The sequence below is a fragment of the Gymnoscopelus braueri genome (assembly GCF_963280865.1).
Source record: "Gymnoscopelus braueri genome assembly, chromosome: 13".
Lineage (NCBI taxonomy): Eukaryota > Metazoa > Chordata > Actinopteri > Myctophiformes > Myctophidae > Gymnoscopelus > Gymnoscopelus braueri.
Window position 1 is genome coordinate 38,436,445 of NC_137615.1, and position 17,046 is coordinate 38,453,490.

Consider the following 17,046-nt stretch of genomic DNA (forward strand, 5'->3'; position numbering starts at 1 on the left):
AAAAAGAGCACCAATCACAAACATTCAATCAACAGTACACTGCTGCACATAATCATCAAGGCATTACTCACAGCTGCAATAACTTGGCACAATTAAGATCAATGCAAAATCAGGTCATCATGACCTAAGCTCGTTATGGCTCTTACAACAATGAAGATTAGAACAGATAGGTAGATGACTATTGAACCTAACAAATAGAAGATTAGAACAGATATGTAGATGACTATTGAACCTAACAAATAGAAGATTAGAACAGATAGGTAGATGACTATTGAACCAAACATATAGAAGATTAGAACAGATATGTAGATGACTATTGAATCTAACACAATGAAGATTAGAACAGATAGGTAGATGACTATTGAACCTAACACAATGAAGATTATAGGTAGATGACTATTGAACCTAACACAATGAAGATTATATGTAGATGAATATTGAACCTAACACAATGAAGATTAGAACAGATAGGTAGATGACTATTGAACCTATATAGAAGATTAGAACAGATAGGTAGATGACTATTGAACCTAACATATAGAAGATTAGAACAGATAGGTAGATGACCCTAACCCTAACAGATTGGGAGAGGGCTAGTGAGAGGCAAAAGTAAGAGGTGGAGAGGAAAATAACATAAGGACAACATAACATAGGGAGTCCCAGGGATTGCACGTCTAGTCTGTTCTATCCATCAGAAAGTTGGCACGTGTCGGGTGACATTAATTATGGATGCATTCTGAGATGGCAGAGCTGTTTGTTTAACAATTACACCCTGGATTCAAAGTATGGGTGAGCAAGGTCACACGTGCACACTCCCCCGCCCGTTACCTGCTTTTGAGTGCACAGAGGGAAGAGGAGGGAGAGGGCGAGAAAGATAGAATGAGAGACCATACAAGCAGGAATTGATGAATGAATAATTCATGAATAATACAATACAGTTAAGGAATAATAATACAACCAAGAGATAGAGGGTCATTGTTTTCTATGTCACTACAACCATGCACATTCAACACAGAAATGCACTTGCAGTTGAAATACACAAAGATGAACATGGACAGACGCAACACTCTGGAGATGTAAAACATGATTAAGAAGTCTTGCACACACCTCAACGGAATATTAAAGAAAATAACTGCAGTCATTTGGGAAATTACCACAGCCCTAGTCATTTACACATGTAGCTTGCCCTGGCCCTAGCAGGCCGAGGCAGGCTTTCCCTATGTAGCCTGTCCCAACCCAAGTCTCTCTGGACGTGGCTGTTCAGCTCCAGAACCGGTTCAACTCTGGGGAACCAGCTGGTCGAACAGGCCGTTATAAAACCTTTATTATTGGAACTGGGAAATGGAGACACTTAACACTGCTGCAGCTGAGACTTAAGCCCCATGGCCCTGTCTGCAAATTGCATTGCTCTCACAATCAAGCCTGCTGAATGAGGCCAGCGAGAAAGGACTTCAGTATTGCGAGAAAGGCATGGTTCTGATGGCCTAGTTTATGTGGGACTGATGGTTGTGTGTCTGATTACTCCCCCAAAATTGGACATATTGTTCAATAACAAAGGTTTATCCACTGTAAATCTGGGCTGGTGGCTCCTTCAAATTGACCTAAATGTTTTTCAACACTAGGTTCCATTGTTCTTCTATTCTTTATAATTTAATTTCCCTTCTTTGTCCTTCTCCACAAGTTACATTCTAATCCTCCTATCGCCTTGGTCTTTCAGTTGTCTGTATTAGATGAGCTCTATGTCATCTATGTAGCTATTTTCTGTGGTCTGTATACACTCGTCGGTTTGTTTGCAGTTAGTTTTATTCTATTGATCGTGGTAGATGAGATCCCATCTCATTTGAAGCTGTGTTCAAATCAACGTAGATTCTTATTCTGATCACACTGCTGAGTAAAGTGGAATTATTAGTAGTCCTCGAGTGGGGAAAGATAGGAAAATAACGTGGCTCGCAAACTAAAGTGCAACACATAGAGGCATATGCAAGGAGTCGTATTTGCACATAAGCATACACACAACCCACGCCACACATTCATATGCACATCCAGGTTTTGATGCTAGATTAAGGCCAACAAACTATGAATCTCATTATGCTGTTGTAGAAAGCAGTGACACATCATCACTCACTGGTTCAAGCAGATGATAAGTTATTTTAATTAACAGTTTATAATAGATAAATAGAATCGTAAATGCTAAAGCCGGAATATCCTTTTTAAATGAAGAACAAAAGTGAAAACACAGAGACAAACCAAAATCAGAGATGCAAACTCCTCACCTTTATTCACAAAATAAGTCACCTTTCAGATGTATGTAGAACCAAGAAATATGTATTAATATTATTATTTATTTTTCGTGTGTGTGTGTGTGTGTGTGTGTGTGTGTGTGTGTGTGTGTGTGTGTGTGTGTGTGTGTGTGTGTGTGTTGATTAATATTGTTTTATTTATTTATTTAAAGTTATTATTCTTGGGCTTTTCTACTGGGCTTTTCTACCTTTGTATTGTCTCCGCCAGGCTGAAAGGCATTGCGAGAGAGTATGTTTTGCACCCTGTCCGTCCGATCCTTCTGTCTGTGAACAGCTAATCTCCGGCACCGTTGGCCTGATCGCAACGAAACTTTGCACACACACTCCCTGGATGCCAATTCCGAACCTCTGCCCCAAATCTTTCAAATTTTTCACATGGGCCTGTTATAGCGCCACCATGAAGCCGATTTCTGACCTGGCGGAGACCTGTGCTCCGAGGAGCACTTTTTCTAGTTGATTGATTGCAATGGAGAGAGACAGGAAACGAGATAGAAGAAAGATAGAAGAAAAAAGAAGAAAGATAGAAGAAAATGGTCCGTCTGGCCTAGGAGTCAAACCAGGGACTCGCTGTCAGGCATCAGAGCACCCTAATCACTCGGCTATGGGGTGCCCTAAAACTGGTTCATTCTAATGTTTTTTTGTCAAATCATATTCAGCAGTTCAATATCACAATTTCATGATTTGTTTTGGCCAACATGCATACTGATAATAGCAGATAATGGCGGTTAGAATTAATATCCAGACAGATGCAAGTAACTAGAGATGAGCATGTAAAGCAAATATCTTTCACAATGTTCTCCCCATGCCCACGGACGCCCCCAGTTACAATATTTGGAAGGCCATGTTCTCCCTGGGGAGCATGCCCACTAGTTGTGGCGCAGGTTTTCTCTATCCACGCAATGTTCTCACCTTTTTTTGGCCCTCATCTGTTTGCATCCCTGCATGATACCTATAATCACAAAAACATGCTGTGAAGAGCTTGTTATTCAACGTTCAACGTTAAAACATGGTAAAATGTGCTCGTATCTCTTAAACATCGACACATGGAGATAGACAGATCTGAACGGTTGGAGGCAGTTTGTTAAAGGCATGGTTCAGACTGGAATGGCAAGAAGCATACTGGGGGGGTTTGGGGATGATTAGGAGGGTAAGGGGCAGATGAGGGGGTCTGGGGCAGATTGATTGTTTGGGGGGCACATCAGGAGGGTTTGGGGCAGATTAAGAAAGTTTGGGGAAGAGGGTTTGGGGGCAGTTTAGTACAAATTGGAAGAGGGATGGATGATTAGATAAACCTCACACTCTCACTCTTACCCAGTCAGGTCAACACAACTCCAAAACCAAGATAACGATAGGAAACCTATGTGTTGTTGAGTCATTAAACTGTCACTGAGGGACCAATATACAGATTTTTTTCCAGAATAAATTGCTCCACATTTCATCAGTGCCACCCCCCCCCCCCCCCATTTTTTTCCTGATTTACTTGAGTAGACAGTGATCACTTCCTATTCATTTATTATTTTCTGGATGAAGGCACAACACACAAACTTTGTGTTAATGTTTGATGGTATTTGACTTTATGCTATTCAGTTCTGCAATGGCACTTTCAGACACAATGTACTATATGTATTCCTACAATTTGGGGGCTTTTTACATTTCTGTATATGTTCTGTTTATGTGGTGTTTAAATAAAATAATCAAATGAATGCCATTTGTGTCTGTCTTCTGGAAGCTTTAATAATTACGTGACACATAAATGAACTGCAGTCAGTACACTAGTAACCTAGTTCCCAGGCTCTATAGCTGAAAAGACACACCTTCTGCTGCGTACGATGGAGAGTTTGTTCACAATCACTTTGTAGCATTTTCACATGTTTCTCAGATGGTTAACAACTCTACAAACATTATATTAGGCAACGGTTGCCATGATACTGGCCTTCAAGTCGGAAGTTAATTTTGAAAGATCAAGTCCAGCAGCTGACCACCTGGACCCTCTAGTCCAGTGGTTCCCAACCTTTTTTCCTTGGAGCCCCCCCTTACATTTGACAAAACCTGAGACCCCCCACTTGTGTGTGTGCGTGCGCACGAGCGCGCGCACACACACACACACACACACACACACACACACACACACACACACACACACACACACACACACACACACACACACACACACACACACACACACACACACTGTAGCTTATGTAGTTCTCGTACAACGAATAGTGAAAATAGCAGATTTAGAAGCTCACAGCGTGTCGCATCACAACGTGTCGAGAGCTTGTAGATCTGCTAGTTTTGCTATTAAAGGACGACTTCACCCATTTTCAACCTATTTTCATATAATTGGTCCTTACTAATGCTCATTTTAATATAGTAGGCTACCATTCTTGTCTACCCCATCTGTGCTCAGAGGAGGACAAACAGTTCAGAAACCCGCCAACCAGTGACATCATCGATGGGGAATCCAAGCTAATAGAAACTGCAGGCTTTCTATTCCTGGAAAGTTAGCATGCTATTGGAAGCCATTGTTCTCACATTAAAGGTAGGGTAAGTGATTTTCTTTGGTTACAATAAGTGTTAAATAGCTTTATATTCTGATAGTACTCATTGCTAAAGAGTGTTTGTTCAGTAAAAGTCTCCTTGTCTCTCCAGCTCTTTATAAAACAGAAAATGCATTTTCGTTTCAGTTTCAGTTTCATTTCCAATTTTATCCAATCAGGATAGAGAACTCAATCAGGATACAGATTAAACAAGTGAAATTGGAAGTGACGACACTAAGAAATGAGCACGCAAAATTGGAACTGGAACACTATAAAAATGAAGCTTAAAAATGGGTACTTTCTCCTGATTGGCTGAGATTTTGACACCTACCGGAAAATGTATTTTCTGTTTATTAAAGAGCTGGAGAGACGGGGAGACTCCTGTTACTGAACAAACACTCTATAGCAATGATTACTATCAGAATATAGTGCTTTAACCTTTTACTTTTTGTTTTAACCAAAAAATATCACTTACCCTACCTTTAATACGAATCTAAATAAGAAATTTGAAATCTTGTTTGAAAAAAAGAAACTGTCTAATGATGATGTTACTGGTAGTTTCTGATGTGTCCACAGCCCTCCTCTGATACACAGACCGAGTAGAATGTTACCATTTTATCATGAGTATTAGTGAGGAACAATTATATGAAGTTGAAAATGGGCGAAGTCGTACTTTAAAATTGTTTAAAAAAATGTTAAATATTTTTGACTATTTTTGACAATAATTACATCCCAAAATAGGCATCCCAGGTAGAAAGTGGATGAAGCAAGTTTAGATTTTCTGCAACATGTTTAAAACTTTGAACGCCTCACATCCCCCTCCTGTGATCTTTGGCACCCGGACCCCAGGAAACACTGTCTAGTCTAAGACAGTGTAACTTTTTCGTGCCAAGGACACCCAAATTGATATATATTTGGCTGCGGAACCCCATCTGAAAATGTTCTGTGCCAGAGACCCCCAGAAGAGAGAAGTTGTGTTTAAAAAAGATACAAAATTATGTAAAAAATGTCAAACACAAGCTCGCCTCACGGCACGAAGTGACACGTTGTGAACTTGTATATCTGCTATTTTTGAGTAGCCAACGTATACAATAGGGTTAAAGGGGTTAAAATGATTGTGACGCTGTATTAACACATTTTGCTGGGGGCCCCCTGTAACCTCCTCAAGGACCCCTGGGGGTCCCCGGACCTCACTTTGAGAACCACTGGTCTACCGTCTAAGACATTGTGAAATAGTGATACATGTTGTGATTAGACTGACATTCATCTACTTGACCCAGTGCATACATGTGTTGAATCACTCTCATCTGCGTAAAGCACATACTGATACACACTTAACGCCATGACCATCAACTACTTTATCAGACAGACTGACATGATGTCTGTGCACAATAATACGAGATGCATGTTCTATCCCTACTCATACTGTTCTTTTCCTGAGCTCGTCTCATATCTTCTGGTCACGTCATGTGTCCAATACTGTGGCTATATATTCTCTATGTGTGTAATAAACTTCAGAACTTGTCATGTGATACTGCCTGGGTGTCATCTTGTTCTCCGAGCTCGTCACTCAACTGAACCATCACTCACCACCCTAATAACAAGCTGTTTTCACTGCGCTCAAGAACAGCTCCATCTTTGATCCTCTCCATCTCCCTATATAGGGCTGCTGTGTGGCAGGTCCACCAATTCACTAGTCTGGAGGACAGTACAGGGATACAGGATAGGTGGGCACTAGGGACATCTGGGCACCTCAATGTAAAATTGGCTATTTTGTCCAAAATGTTAAAATATATAATATTTGAATATAATGTAAAGGTAATGTAAAGTATACATGATGTGAACATGCACGGTACATCATTATCAGACTTAGATTTATCCTTCAACTTGTTGATGCCCCAAAATGACTGGGTATACAGGTTTTGTAGCAATTTGTAGAAATATTAGCCCTTAATTGTCGAATGTTTAAGCATGTTCTAATCATGTATACTTTACTTAAGACCATTTTTCAAATATTCTATTAATTTATTTATTTTTACATCGAGGTGCCCAGATGTCCATAGTGCCCATCTATCCTGTGACCCAGTAAAGGATATATTATACAGCAAAAGATAAATCTGTCCTATACCACCCCCCGGTGGTTGATCTTCACTATTACAACTGACTGGAACGCCAACGGTCAGCAAGGCGTGGATGCTGGCATTCATTATTCATCAGGCAGTAACTTGATCCCCCGGATCGATCGCCTCGCTCCTGGACTGGAGAGACACAGCTGTCTTCTCTTTCTGGATCTCAAGAACCGGAGTGGAACCAGGCAACCAACGACGCTACGGTCCTGTGGCACTAGCTGGCACCGTATTGTAGGAGGAAGGTACCGTCCATTTTCATTTCATTATTTTGGACCGTTATTCGCTGCATGATCATCAGCCCCCGTGTTGGCCTGTTTACATGATACGCCATCGTGCATGACGCGATTATAACCGATTTGGAGAAAATATAGGCCTATTTTGGACCTTAATTGTATGGCCTTACGTTATTCTCTTTACAATAACACAATCTAGGGGGTATTATTAGTGTTGATTTTGTACAGTAAAGATGCTAGATGAGCTCAACGCCATTTCTGGCAGCTGCATCATGATGGAATGGATGGAGAGCAATAAAGGCCTCAGTCACTCTACATAAAATTGCATTATTTTCTATATTTTTTATTTAATTTATTCTGATTGATTTGGAGGTGATTAAAACATCCTAGCCGTAGAAGTCTGAAAAACAAGGCAGTGTTGCATTAGATTACAATACTTTCGTCACTGTGTAAACAGGAGACAATAATAAACTGTATGTTCAGTTACTGTAGTCTACCACACGATGGCAGCATTTCAACAAGCTCTTGGTACAAGAAAATGCACCGTCACAGATGATATTAAAACAGGTCCAACAATCAAGGCAGCACTCATTAAAGCTGCAATCCTGAACTTATTCTAATGAATATAATGTAGACCCGGGTGTTGGGTAGGACACATACTGGTTGAAAAGCTGACTCACCGCCTAGTGGGGATAGCCTCTTCAACCACTGTAAACCCCATATGGTTGAGCGGAGTTCCTCAGGGCTCTGTGCTAGTGTATTTTCAGTTCTCTGTTTCTGTGGGGGAAGCCTTTGCTGAAAATAGCAGATTGACAAGCTATTTTCAGCGAAGGCTTCCCCCACAACAAGGATGCTGGGGGGTTTAAGTGGTTAATGTGGAATAGGCATAGGCGGCGGCCTACAGGTTTGAATCATGGCCTGGGGCCCTGGGTCAGGTCATAGACGTTTACAGATTGCATATCTCATATTTTAGAATATTTTTTCCAGGTTAACACTTAAAGCATACCAAATGAGGATGATACTTTATCAGCTTGACATCTTACTGTCTTATTCCCCTGTCAGCCTTTGCATATCAAATCCCCAGAGTGCCCACTGAAGCCTAATGCTCTGAGCTCATTCTCTGACAGATCGACCACCTGCTAGATCACCATGGGCTCATTGGGTACAGCTGTGGCCGTGTTCTCAGTGCTGCTGGCGACTGTGACAGCCAGTATTCCCTCTAAAACAGGTGAGATGGCCGGGGTAAATAATCGAATCAAGTAGTTGCAGCCCTAGTGTCAATACAAGTGTGAAGTCAAGATGACAGCAGATGGTCATTTCAGGGTTCCTGATCTGTGTGTATTGTATCTGTGTGTAATGTATAATACATTTATATTTCTTTGCATGATGAAAATGCATCACATTATTATTGGTAAAAAAAAACATGGTTATGCAATGAAATATAAAGTAGACTTACAACTCAGTGATGTTATTTCTGAGACCCAAGATAACTCTGAAATCACGAGGAGCACAGACCTCATTAAATTAAATAAGGTTTATTAGATTAATTTAGCTGTATTTCAAGTAGGGGAATTCTTTACACTTTGGCCTATATGCTTGACATTATTACTATATTAGTATTTGCTCATTGTTTAGAAGATCAAGAGGGAGAATGATATTATAAATCAGTTACTAAACCTCTGTATCATACATGCCACTTGTTCCAGTGTTCCTGGAGAAGCAGCACGCCAGCCAGGTCATGTCCCGTCCGAAGAGGGCCAATGCAGGCAACGAGGAGAAGGACCTGCCCCCGAACCTGGAGAGAGAATGTATACAGGAGGTGTGCAACTATGAAGAGGCCAGGGAGGTCTTCCAGGACTCCTACCGCACGGTGAGTTCCTCCCCTATTAACCCTTTCAGACCGAGAGAAGTATCTGTGTCATAAAAAGCCTTATTTTACACTTTGGGCTATTCAAAAATAGCGGAAATACAAGCTCATAGCGCGGCACCAAGTGCCGCGCTATGAGCTTGTAGATCTGCTATTTTTGAGAAATCGTGAAAATTTGTGCAAATCTTTGAATATATATATATTTTAAAGGGAACATTTTTAACTCAAATCTTTGCTTCTGGGGGGTCCCTGGAACAAAATATTTTGAGATGGGGTCCGCGGCCAAGTACATATACATTTTGGGGTCCTTGACATGAAAAAGATTGAGAACCACTGACATAGAAACTTAAGTTTTTTCAAAAAACTGTTTAGAAGATATTTTGTAGAACCGACCTCAGGTCTTAATTGGGTAAATAGGTCCTATTTCATGCTATGCACATTAGGCTGGGAATCGCCATGTACCTCACGATACGTATCATATCGGTTTACGATACAATGTGCGATTCGATACATAGAATTACGACACTCAACTGTAACGATATCAATTGTTCTTCAATGAACTCATCATGCAAACTGTGTCTTTCAGGATATTTTCTGGTCCATCTATATTGGTAAGTGCTGTGTTTCTTTGGATATTCCCCATCATCTTGTATGGTAATAGTCCTCCTGCGGTAGACATTCTCCTCATTCCTCAAACATCATGTACTGCTTGTTCTTCAGACGGCGACCAGTGTGCGGAGAAACCCTGCAAGAACGGAGCCATGTGTTCAGACAGTGTGGGAGGCTACGACTGTGTCTGCAAGTCGGGCTTCACTGGCGTCCACTGCGAGTCAGGTGAGAAAGAAGATCCTCGTCCTTTTTTGTTCACCCACACAACCAAGTGTAACTCAGGCTTTAGTCGACATTCCTTCATAATATGAATGGGTATTGATTGGTTCCTCTCTTCCTGCATGGTGCAGACCAGACTGTGTGTGTTCTGGATAAGACCAAGGGTTGTTCACAATTCTGTAAGCCGGGCTATGTGTCCTACGAGTGCTCCTGTGCACGGGGCTGGAAGCTGGACACCAAGGACAGGAATAAGTGCGTGCCTGCAGGTATGTGTGGTCCTTCCCCTTTGGTGCCATTGTAGAAGAGAGGAAATGATGGAGTCTCTCCACCATCGGTTTTGAGTTTGTTCTGTCATCCTTCATTCGTGCCGTCCTCTCTTTTCTTCTTTCTCTCTCCTTCTCCCACTGTTTCTGCCTCAGTGACGTATCCATGTGGGAAGGTAGGTAGTAAGAGCGAGTGGGAGAACAGACAGACCACCAACGTCCGCAGCAACTTCGAGGGAGTGAGCTGCAGCTCCACGTCATGTCCCTGGCAGGTAGGAACACACACACATACACAAAGTCCTCCATATCTCCTAGTGCCATCCATGCCATTCACGGATATCACAACATGAAAACCTAACATTTTGAAAAATGCAGTTAATCTCTGTAACACAGCATTACCCTTACTACTGGAGCCCGACCGATGCCAGAATCTTGGGTCCGATTTTGGAGAGTCCAAACCACAGATGTTGTTTTGACTGATATTTGGGTTATTCATGCAAAATGTTCTAATCCATTTGAAAAACTTTTTTTTATTTTTTATTTTTTTATTCAAACTTCTATTTGATAACATTTGACTAATAAGTAAATAAAAAAAAAACACTAAATGCTTTTTGATAGATACAAAATAAACACATAAACTGACCTTCATTTGATTTAAGCCCTATTAACCCATTAAGACCTGGAACTCATCTGTGTCACTTTAGATTTCTTTGGCTATTCAAAAATAGCAGATATACAAGCTCATAGCGCGCGCTATGAGCTTGTAGATCTGCTATTTTTGAAAAATCTTGAAAAATGATTTTTTTTTAGATTTTTTTCAAAAAACATTTTAAAGAATCGCCTTAATGGGTTAAAACATGCCCAAAATAGGAACATCAGGTTGAAATTGGTAAAACATTGAGACACATTGGCTGCATAATTGCCGATACCGATGTTGTGAAAGAAAAAGTCAAATAATGACCGATATATTGGCCCCACTCTCTTACTCCTGTATCTAACGAGTGTCCATGTCATGGTGGTTCTCCAGGCCATCCTGAAGAATGCAGAGTCAGCCGGGTTCTGCAGCGGAGTCATCCTGAAGGAGAACCTGGTGCTCACCTCAGCTCAGTGTGCCGGCAAATACAGCTCCTTCCAAGTGGCCGTTGGTGAGTGAACCACTGAAACCAGCCTGAGAGCTGTTTGAAGGGTTATCGTGTTTTCTGTGTCCCTCACAGGAAATGGTTCATTAACCCATGAAGACCGTGAACGCATCTGTGTCATTTTAAGATTTCTTTGGCTATTCAAAAATAGCAGATCTACAACATCTACTTGTAGATCTGCTACATGCTACCTGCTGTATTTTTGAAAATTCGTGACAATTTGTGCACATTTTTGAATATAATATATTCAAAGATCATACATATATTTTTAAAGCGAACATTTCAACTCAAACACTCGGTGCCACGCTATGAGCTTGTATATCTGCTACGCCACAGACTTTAAAAAAAATAATCTCTGTGACCTTAATCTACAGTGTAAAATCATCAGTGCTGCCAGTAGGCCACAGAAGTTTTTATACATGTTTTATACATTTTTTGAAATATTAAATTATTAGACAATTATCCTTTTAGCCTAAATGTCTGACTGCACCTCGTGCTGTTTACATTTCTGACTAATAAACTATTCAATCAATCAATACAATGTTTATGATGTAAGTCAATGGGGCTTGGATCGAGCTGAAACCTTGCCCAAATTTAGAGTCATATATCATAGAAGACTGACGACACAGGCTGGCCACATGAAGTCCGAGATCCACATCGGAGCCACGCCGATCCCATGTGGATCCTGAGATTCACATTATTCAATTGACAATATTCTGAAAAACAGGGAAACAATTGACAAAATTCCCCAAATATGGACAGCAGGTTGAAAGTGGTTAACACCTCCCCCCATCTCCCCAGGCAAACGTGTGACCACGAATGAAGAAGGCGAGCAGACGCTGTATGTGAAAATAGTCCACATCCACCCGCTCTACGCGGAGAGCCCGGATAACGATCTGGCCGTGATCGAGCTCCGCGACCGCATCCTCTTCAAGAAATCAACCATCGCCGCCTGCCTGCCCGAACGGGACTTCGCCGACAGCGTGCTGATGTCGGGCAACCTGAGCGCCGTGGTCACCGGCTGGAAAGACCCCAAGGAGGGAACGGAGGTCCAGGGCCCTCTCACTATCAACCACCTGGCCTACGACCGCCTGTCAGCGTGCGTGGAGAGGCACCCTGGGCTGATGACCAACAAGATGGGCTGCACCGTCCCCCGGACCAACGCTGACTGCACCATGAGCTCCGGCAGTCCCCTGCTCACTCTCTACAGAGAGGCGTTCTACCTGACCGGAGTGGTCAGCCAGCCAGCAGGGAGCGAGTGCAACAAGGGCTACATCTTCCAGAAGGTGTCGCGGTTCCTAAGCTGGCTTCAGCCACTCATGGACTCACGCTGAGATGGGAGAGAGAGAGGGAGTGGTAAGGGTTGGAAGTAATGATGTGATGGTACTGGATGTTCGGGATGGGAAGGGGCCATGTGGGTATGTTGAACTTCCCTTTAGGGATCTCTAATCTAAGAGATGACTTAATGGTGAACTAAAACCCCAGGGAAATTTTGAGAGTTTGCAGCCATCTAAAGGTTAAAAATCATGGAAAGGCCTAGGCTGACCTCGGGACACTGTGTTGTAAGCAAGCAACACAGCTGCACCTAATACAATGAACAATGGGTATGTCTAATTAGGTGTTTTAACGTGATCACGCCTAATGCCAACTGACAATAATCAATAGTATCGTCATTTGATGATTCTTAAACTTTAGATGGCAGCAAACTCCCAAAAGTGACCTAGGATTTAGTCCCCCTTAAAAACAGGGAATCAGGTGAGCAGATGCATTCCATGTGTACGTTTCTTTAGAAGTTGTGTTGTCGCCCATGTATCTACAATATTTCCTACTTGACTACACCTTAACAGATATAATGTAGTCCCTCCTCCATCCATTGAGGGCATCTCTTGCCCCTTCTGTTTCCACCTGTGTTGACTTCCTCATCCATCCACACGATGGCGCTCTGTCATGAGGAGACGGCAACAGAGGGTCATTTTCAATGCCCTCCCACCAACCATATAAGGCAGCACGCCGCTTGCAGCCAGAGGAGGATGCATATTATGCAGCATGCCTTTAGAGTTGCGGTCGTACTTGTTTAGAGCTGTTTAACTGATGTAGTTGTTTTACGTACACAGACCGCTGTACTGGTTGTCAAAGCACTGACTCTGTAATGTTACTGTTAATCACTCTACTGAGAATGTAATAAATCCTAACACAAGACCTGGAGTCAGTCATGTGTCGTGTCAATAATTAATTAATTAACCAACCCACTTAAACCCTCTAAGGCTTCGTAAACTGGACCTGAGTTGGTTCTGTACTTGGACCACTTTTGCCAAAAATAGCTGATCTACAAGCTTGCTTGTAAGCTATCTACTATTTTTGACTAATATTCCTGACAGAATATGGATGCTGGGGTTCAAGTGGTTAAAATAACAGGTCTAACAATCTGAGGACGCAACAAACAGCTCTCCAAGAAAGAAATTGACTTAATTGGCCAAATATGGAGTGTGTTGTCTAACCTCAATGTGTCGTCATGGCATCAGGCGCAAACAAATCAGTCAGCTCCATATGGGCACAAAAGGGGGCATGCCCATATATGGGCATATACATGACATCAGGGATCTCCATATATGGGTATAAAAGGGACAAGGAATGACAGTTGCGGAGATCTCCATACATGGGCATATCGATCGAATCGGTGGTGTGATGTAGGTGTGAGGCAGAGCAGCGGCCCGAACTCTAGATGTGAGGGCCGCGTAGCGACCCGAACCTTTAGTACAATTAAAATAGCCAATCTACAAGCTCACAACACAAAAGTCAGTATTATGGTCTTAGGCTTAGGCTATTTTGGAGAATTTCCGTCAACGACATGCCAAAAATAGATCAATGAGTATGGATTTTATTATTATTATTATTTACAATTGCCTTTTGAATAGGCTCTATGGAATTACCATCACATAAACGTGTTCACTTTATTACAATTCAAAGAAGAAAAACCAGCATGCAGCAACATTTATATCATAGAACTGCCATAGATACTACATCTTGGGAACTTATCTTGGATAGATAAGAGGCTATTGTACTTTGTCTTCATATATCAAGTCTACACCCTCCTTTGTCCCAAATATGAGGCTGCCCTCGCTGTCACATTCCACAGTGTTGTCTGGCAACCTTTTCCCACAGACACTACCGCTTCTCAGTCTTCTCACAGCCTCCCCAGTGTCCAAGGCCAGAACAGGGCGCGCTCCCACATCACGGAGAGACAGAAAAGAAAGGAAACAGAGAGCGCTGGAGACGCCAAACAACAAAAACCTGGCCTGACACTTCTGATCGGACCCTTGAAAAGGACGGCTCGGAGAGCTGAGGCCCTCGTTGGCCGTTGCCATGGCGAACGCCTAGGAGATGGCTCCTGGTTCCCAAAAATGGCCCAGCTCCTTTTAGTGGGCCGGTCAGTGGAGATTAATCTCTCCTTCCTTCCTGTTTCTGGCTACTCTCTCCAGCCCTGCCACCTTCGCTTATATGCCCACGCACGCACACCCCCCACACATGCACGCACACGCACGCACGCACGCGCGCGCGCGCGCGCACACACACACACACACACACACACACACAATTCAACAGATAGTATTATTCCTCGTCCTCTGCTACGTAGCACACAAATATCACACAACCATTGCAATGGTTTTTCTTTTCTTTTCTTTTTCTCTTCAACCCTAAAATCTCACCAAGTGGGAAGCGGAGAACGTGACACGACTGCCAAGGAAAATTTGGCATAATGAGAGGAGGGAGGGACAGAGCCAGCGATATTTGAACAGTTTGAGAAAGTAAGAGATGGAGAAAGGAGAAGATGCAGTGCAGAGAAAGAGAGATTAGGGGACCTGGGATTTTAAAGAGATGGGGATGTTGACATAGAGGAAGCCAGGCGTTCTGCTTGATGGATCTGTATTGGAGGTGAATGAAAAGGCCTGAGAGATGAGCATTAGAGAGGCCATTATTGATGGCAGAGGAAGGTGATAGCACTTAATGTCAAAGCTTTCACTTTCCCTCCTCACAAACCATATCGTCACTGTCAGATGGAAACCTTGTTTGTCCAAAACTGTCACTTTTCAGGAATCGGGGAAAAAACAAACCTTTGTTGTGATCAATGTAGTTATTATTTAGTCGCAAGCTCTTGTTAATACTTTTCTATTGGTTCAATATTTATAAACCACTTTTTAAATCAGATTTTCAGAGTTAGCTAAAATAGCTGATCTACAAGCTCACAATGCATCCCATTGCGATGTGAACTTGTAGATGACCTGTTTTTGGTACTTTTTGCAAAAGTCTTGAACGACTTGAAACATGAAAAGCATGAAAAGCTAAATGGGGATACAAGGTTTCTGCCCGACTGCGACGATACGTTATAGCAGGACATAGTGGCAAGCAGGCATCTGCAGAACACAAACACACAGCAGACATGAGGGAGAAATGAATGAAGTGCAGTCTGACTGTATCTGTCCTGTGGGTATACTGTACTTACACAGTAAAGATCCTCTGTGTTGATTCAACTCTGACAGTGTAGGAATTTAACCACACACAGAGTTACAAACGGATAAATTAACACACTCCCCAAACCTTGAAACTAGACAAATGCCCAAACCACGTGCGCGTGTACGTGTGTGTGGACGGTGGACATGTGCATGCGTGTGCACGCATGTGTGCGTGCGTGTGAGTGCGTGTGTACTTGGGGGTTTGGTTTGAGAACAACATCAAATGGCAGTGTTTGGAAAGAATCATCTGCCTGATATCTGATCCTATGCAGGGGGTAATTCTATATGTGTGAAAAGTAGAAGGCAGACTGACTGACTCAGGGTCAGTATACTGAGTGTGTGTGTGTGTGTGTGTGTGTGTGTGTGTGTGTGTGTGTGTGTGTGTGTGTGTGTGTGTGTGTGTGTGTGTGTGTGTGTGTGTGTGTGTGTGTGTGTGTGTGTGTGTGTGAGAGAGTGTGTCTGTGTGTGTCTCTGTGTGTCTGTCTGTGTGCACGCGCGCGTGCGTATGTAATGACTACTTTGCTATCTCTGAATCCACATATGCGGTGCCGTAATCCCCAAGATTCCAGATACCCATTCATCACCACACCCCCTGCCTCCGCCTCCCTCCAACCCAGCTCTGTTCCTTGCCAGGCCCAGAGAGGGGGCTCTCCAACAGGACTGGTTGGCAAAGGTTCAGGACCCCTCACATGGTGCCCCCCCCTATGCCGCCAGACGGAGGCAGCTTCCACTTGGCTGGGCAATTGTGCAGGAGAGAGGAGAACATGAGTCCTCCAGGGGTTAGGGCCTGGACTGGGCCTGAGAGGACTGACTAGCTGATGGGAGAGAGACGGGCAGGCAGGCGGGCAGGCGGGCAGGCAGGCAGGCAGGCAGGCAGGCAGGCAGACAGACAGACAGAAAGACAGACAGACAGACAGACAGACAGACAGACAGACAGGCAGGCAGGCAGGCAGGCAGGCAGGCAGGCAGGCAGGCAGGCAGGCAGGCAGACAGACAGACAGACAGACAGACAGACAGACAGACAGACAGACAGACAGACAGACAGACAGACAGACAGACAGGCTAATCTGTTATGTAACTCTACTGCAGTCAACCTCCCTCCCTGCATCAGTCATGACATCAGTCGTTTAGTCATGACCTCATCACACAGCCACCAGAAATGCTACATAGTGTCAGTGGCGTAAAGTAACTAAGTACATGTACTCAAGTACTGTACTTAAGTACAATTTTGAGGTA

The 17,046-nt window shown here is 43.0% G+C and overlaps 1 protein-coding gene across 1 annotated transcript; it reads left to right on the plus strand.

Annotated features, from left to right (window-relative positions):
- Nucleotides 1-7,011: 7,011 nt before the first annotated feature.
- Nucleotides 7,012-13,508, plus strand: proza (protein Z, vitamin K-dependent plasma glycoprotein a). Its single transcript, XM_080446427.1, has 9 exons — nt 7,012-7,211; nt 8,330-8,430; nt 8,909-9,072; nt 9,656-9,680; nt 9,790-9,903; nt 10,029-10,163; nt 10,317-10,432; nt 11,188-11,305; nt 12,101-13,508. Exons 2-9 carry the CDS (start codon nt 8,352-8,354, stop codon nt 12,631-12,633), a joined length of 1,284 nt encoding a protein of 427 aa, XP_080302553.1. The 5' UTR covers nt 7,012-7,211; nt 8,330-8,351; the 3' UTR covers nt 12,634-13,508.
- Nucleotides 13,509-17,046: the final 3,538 nt, after the last annotated feature.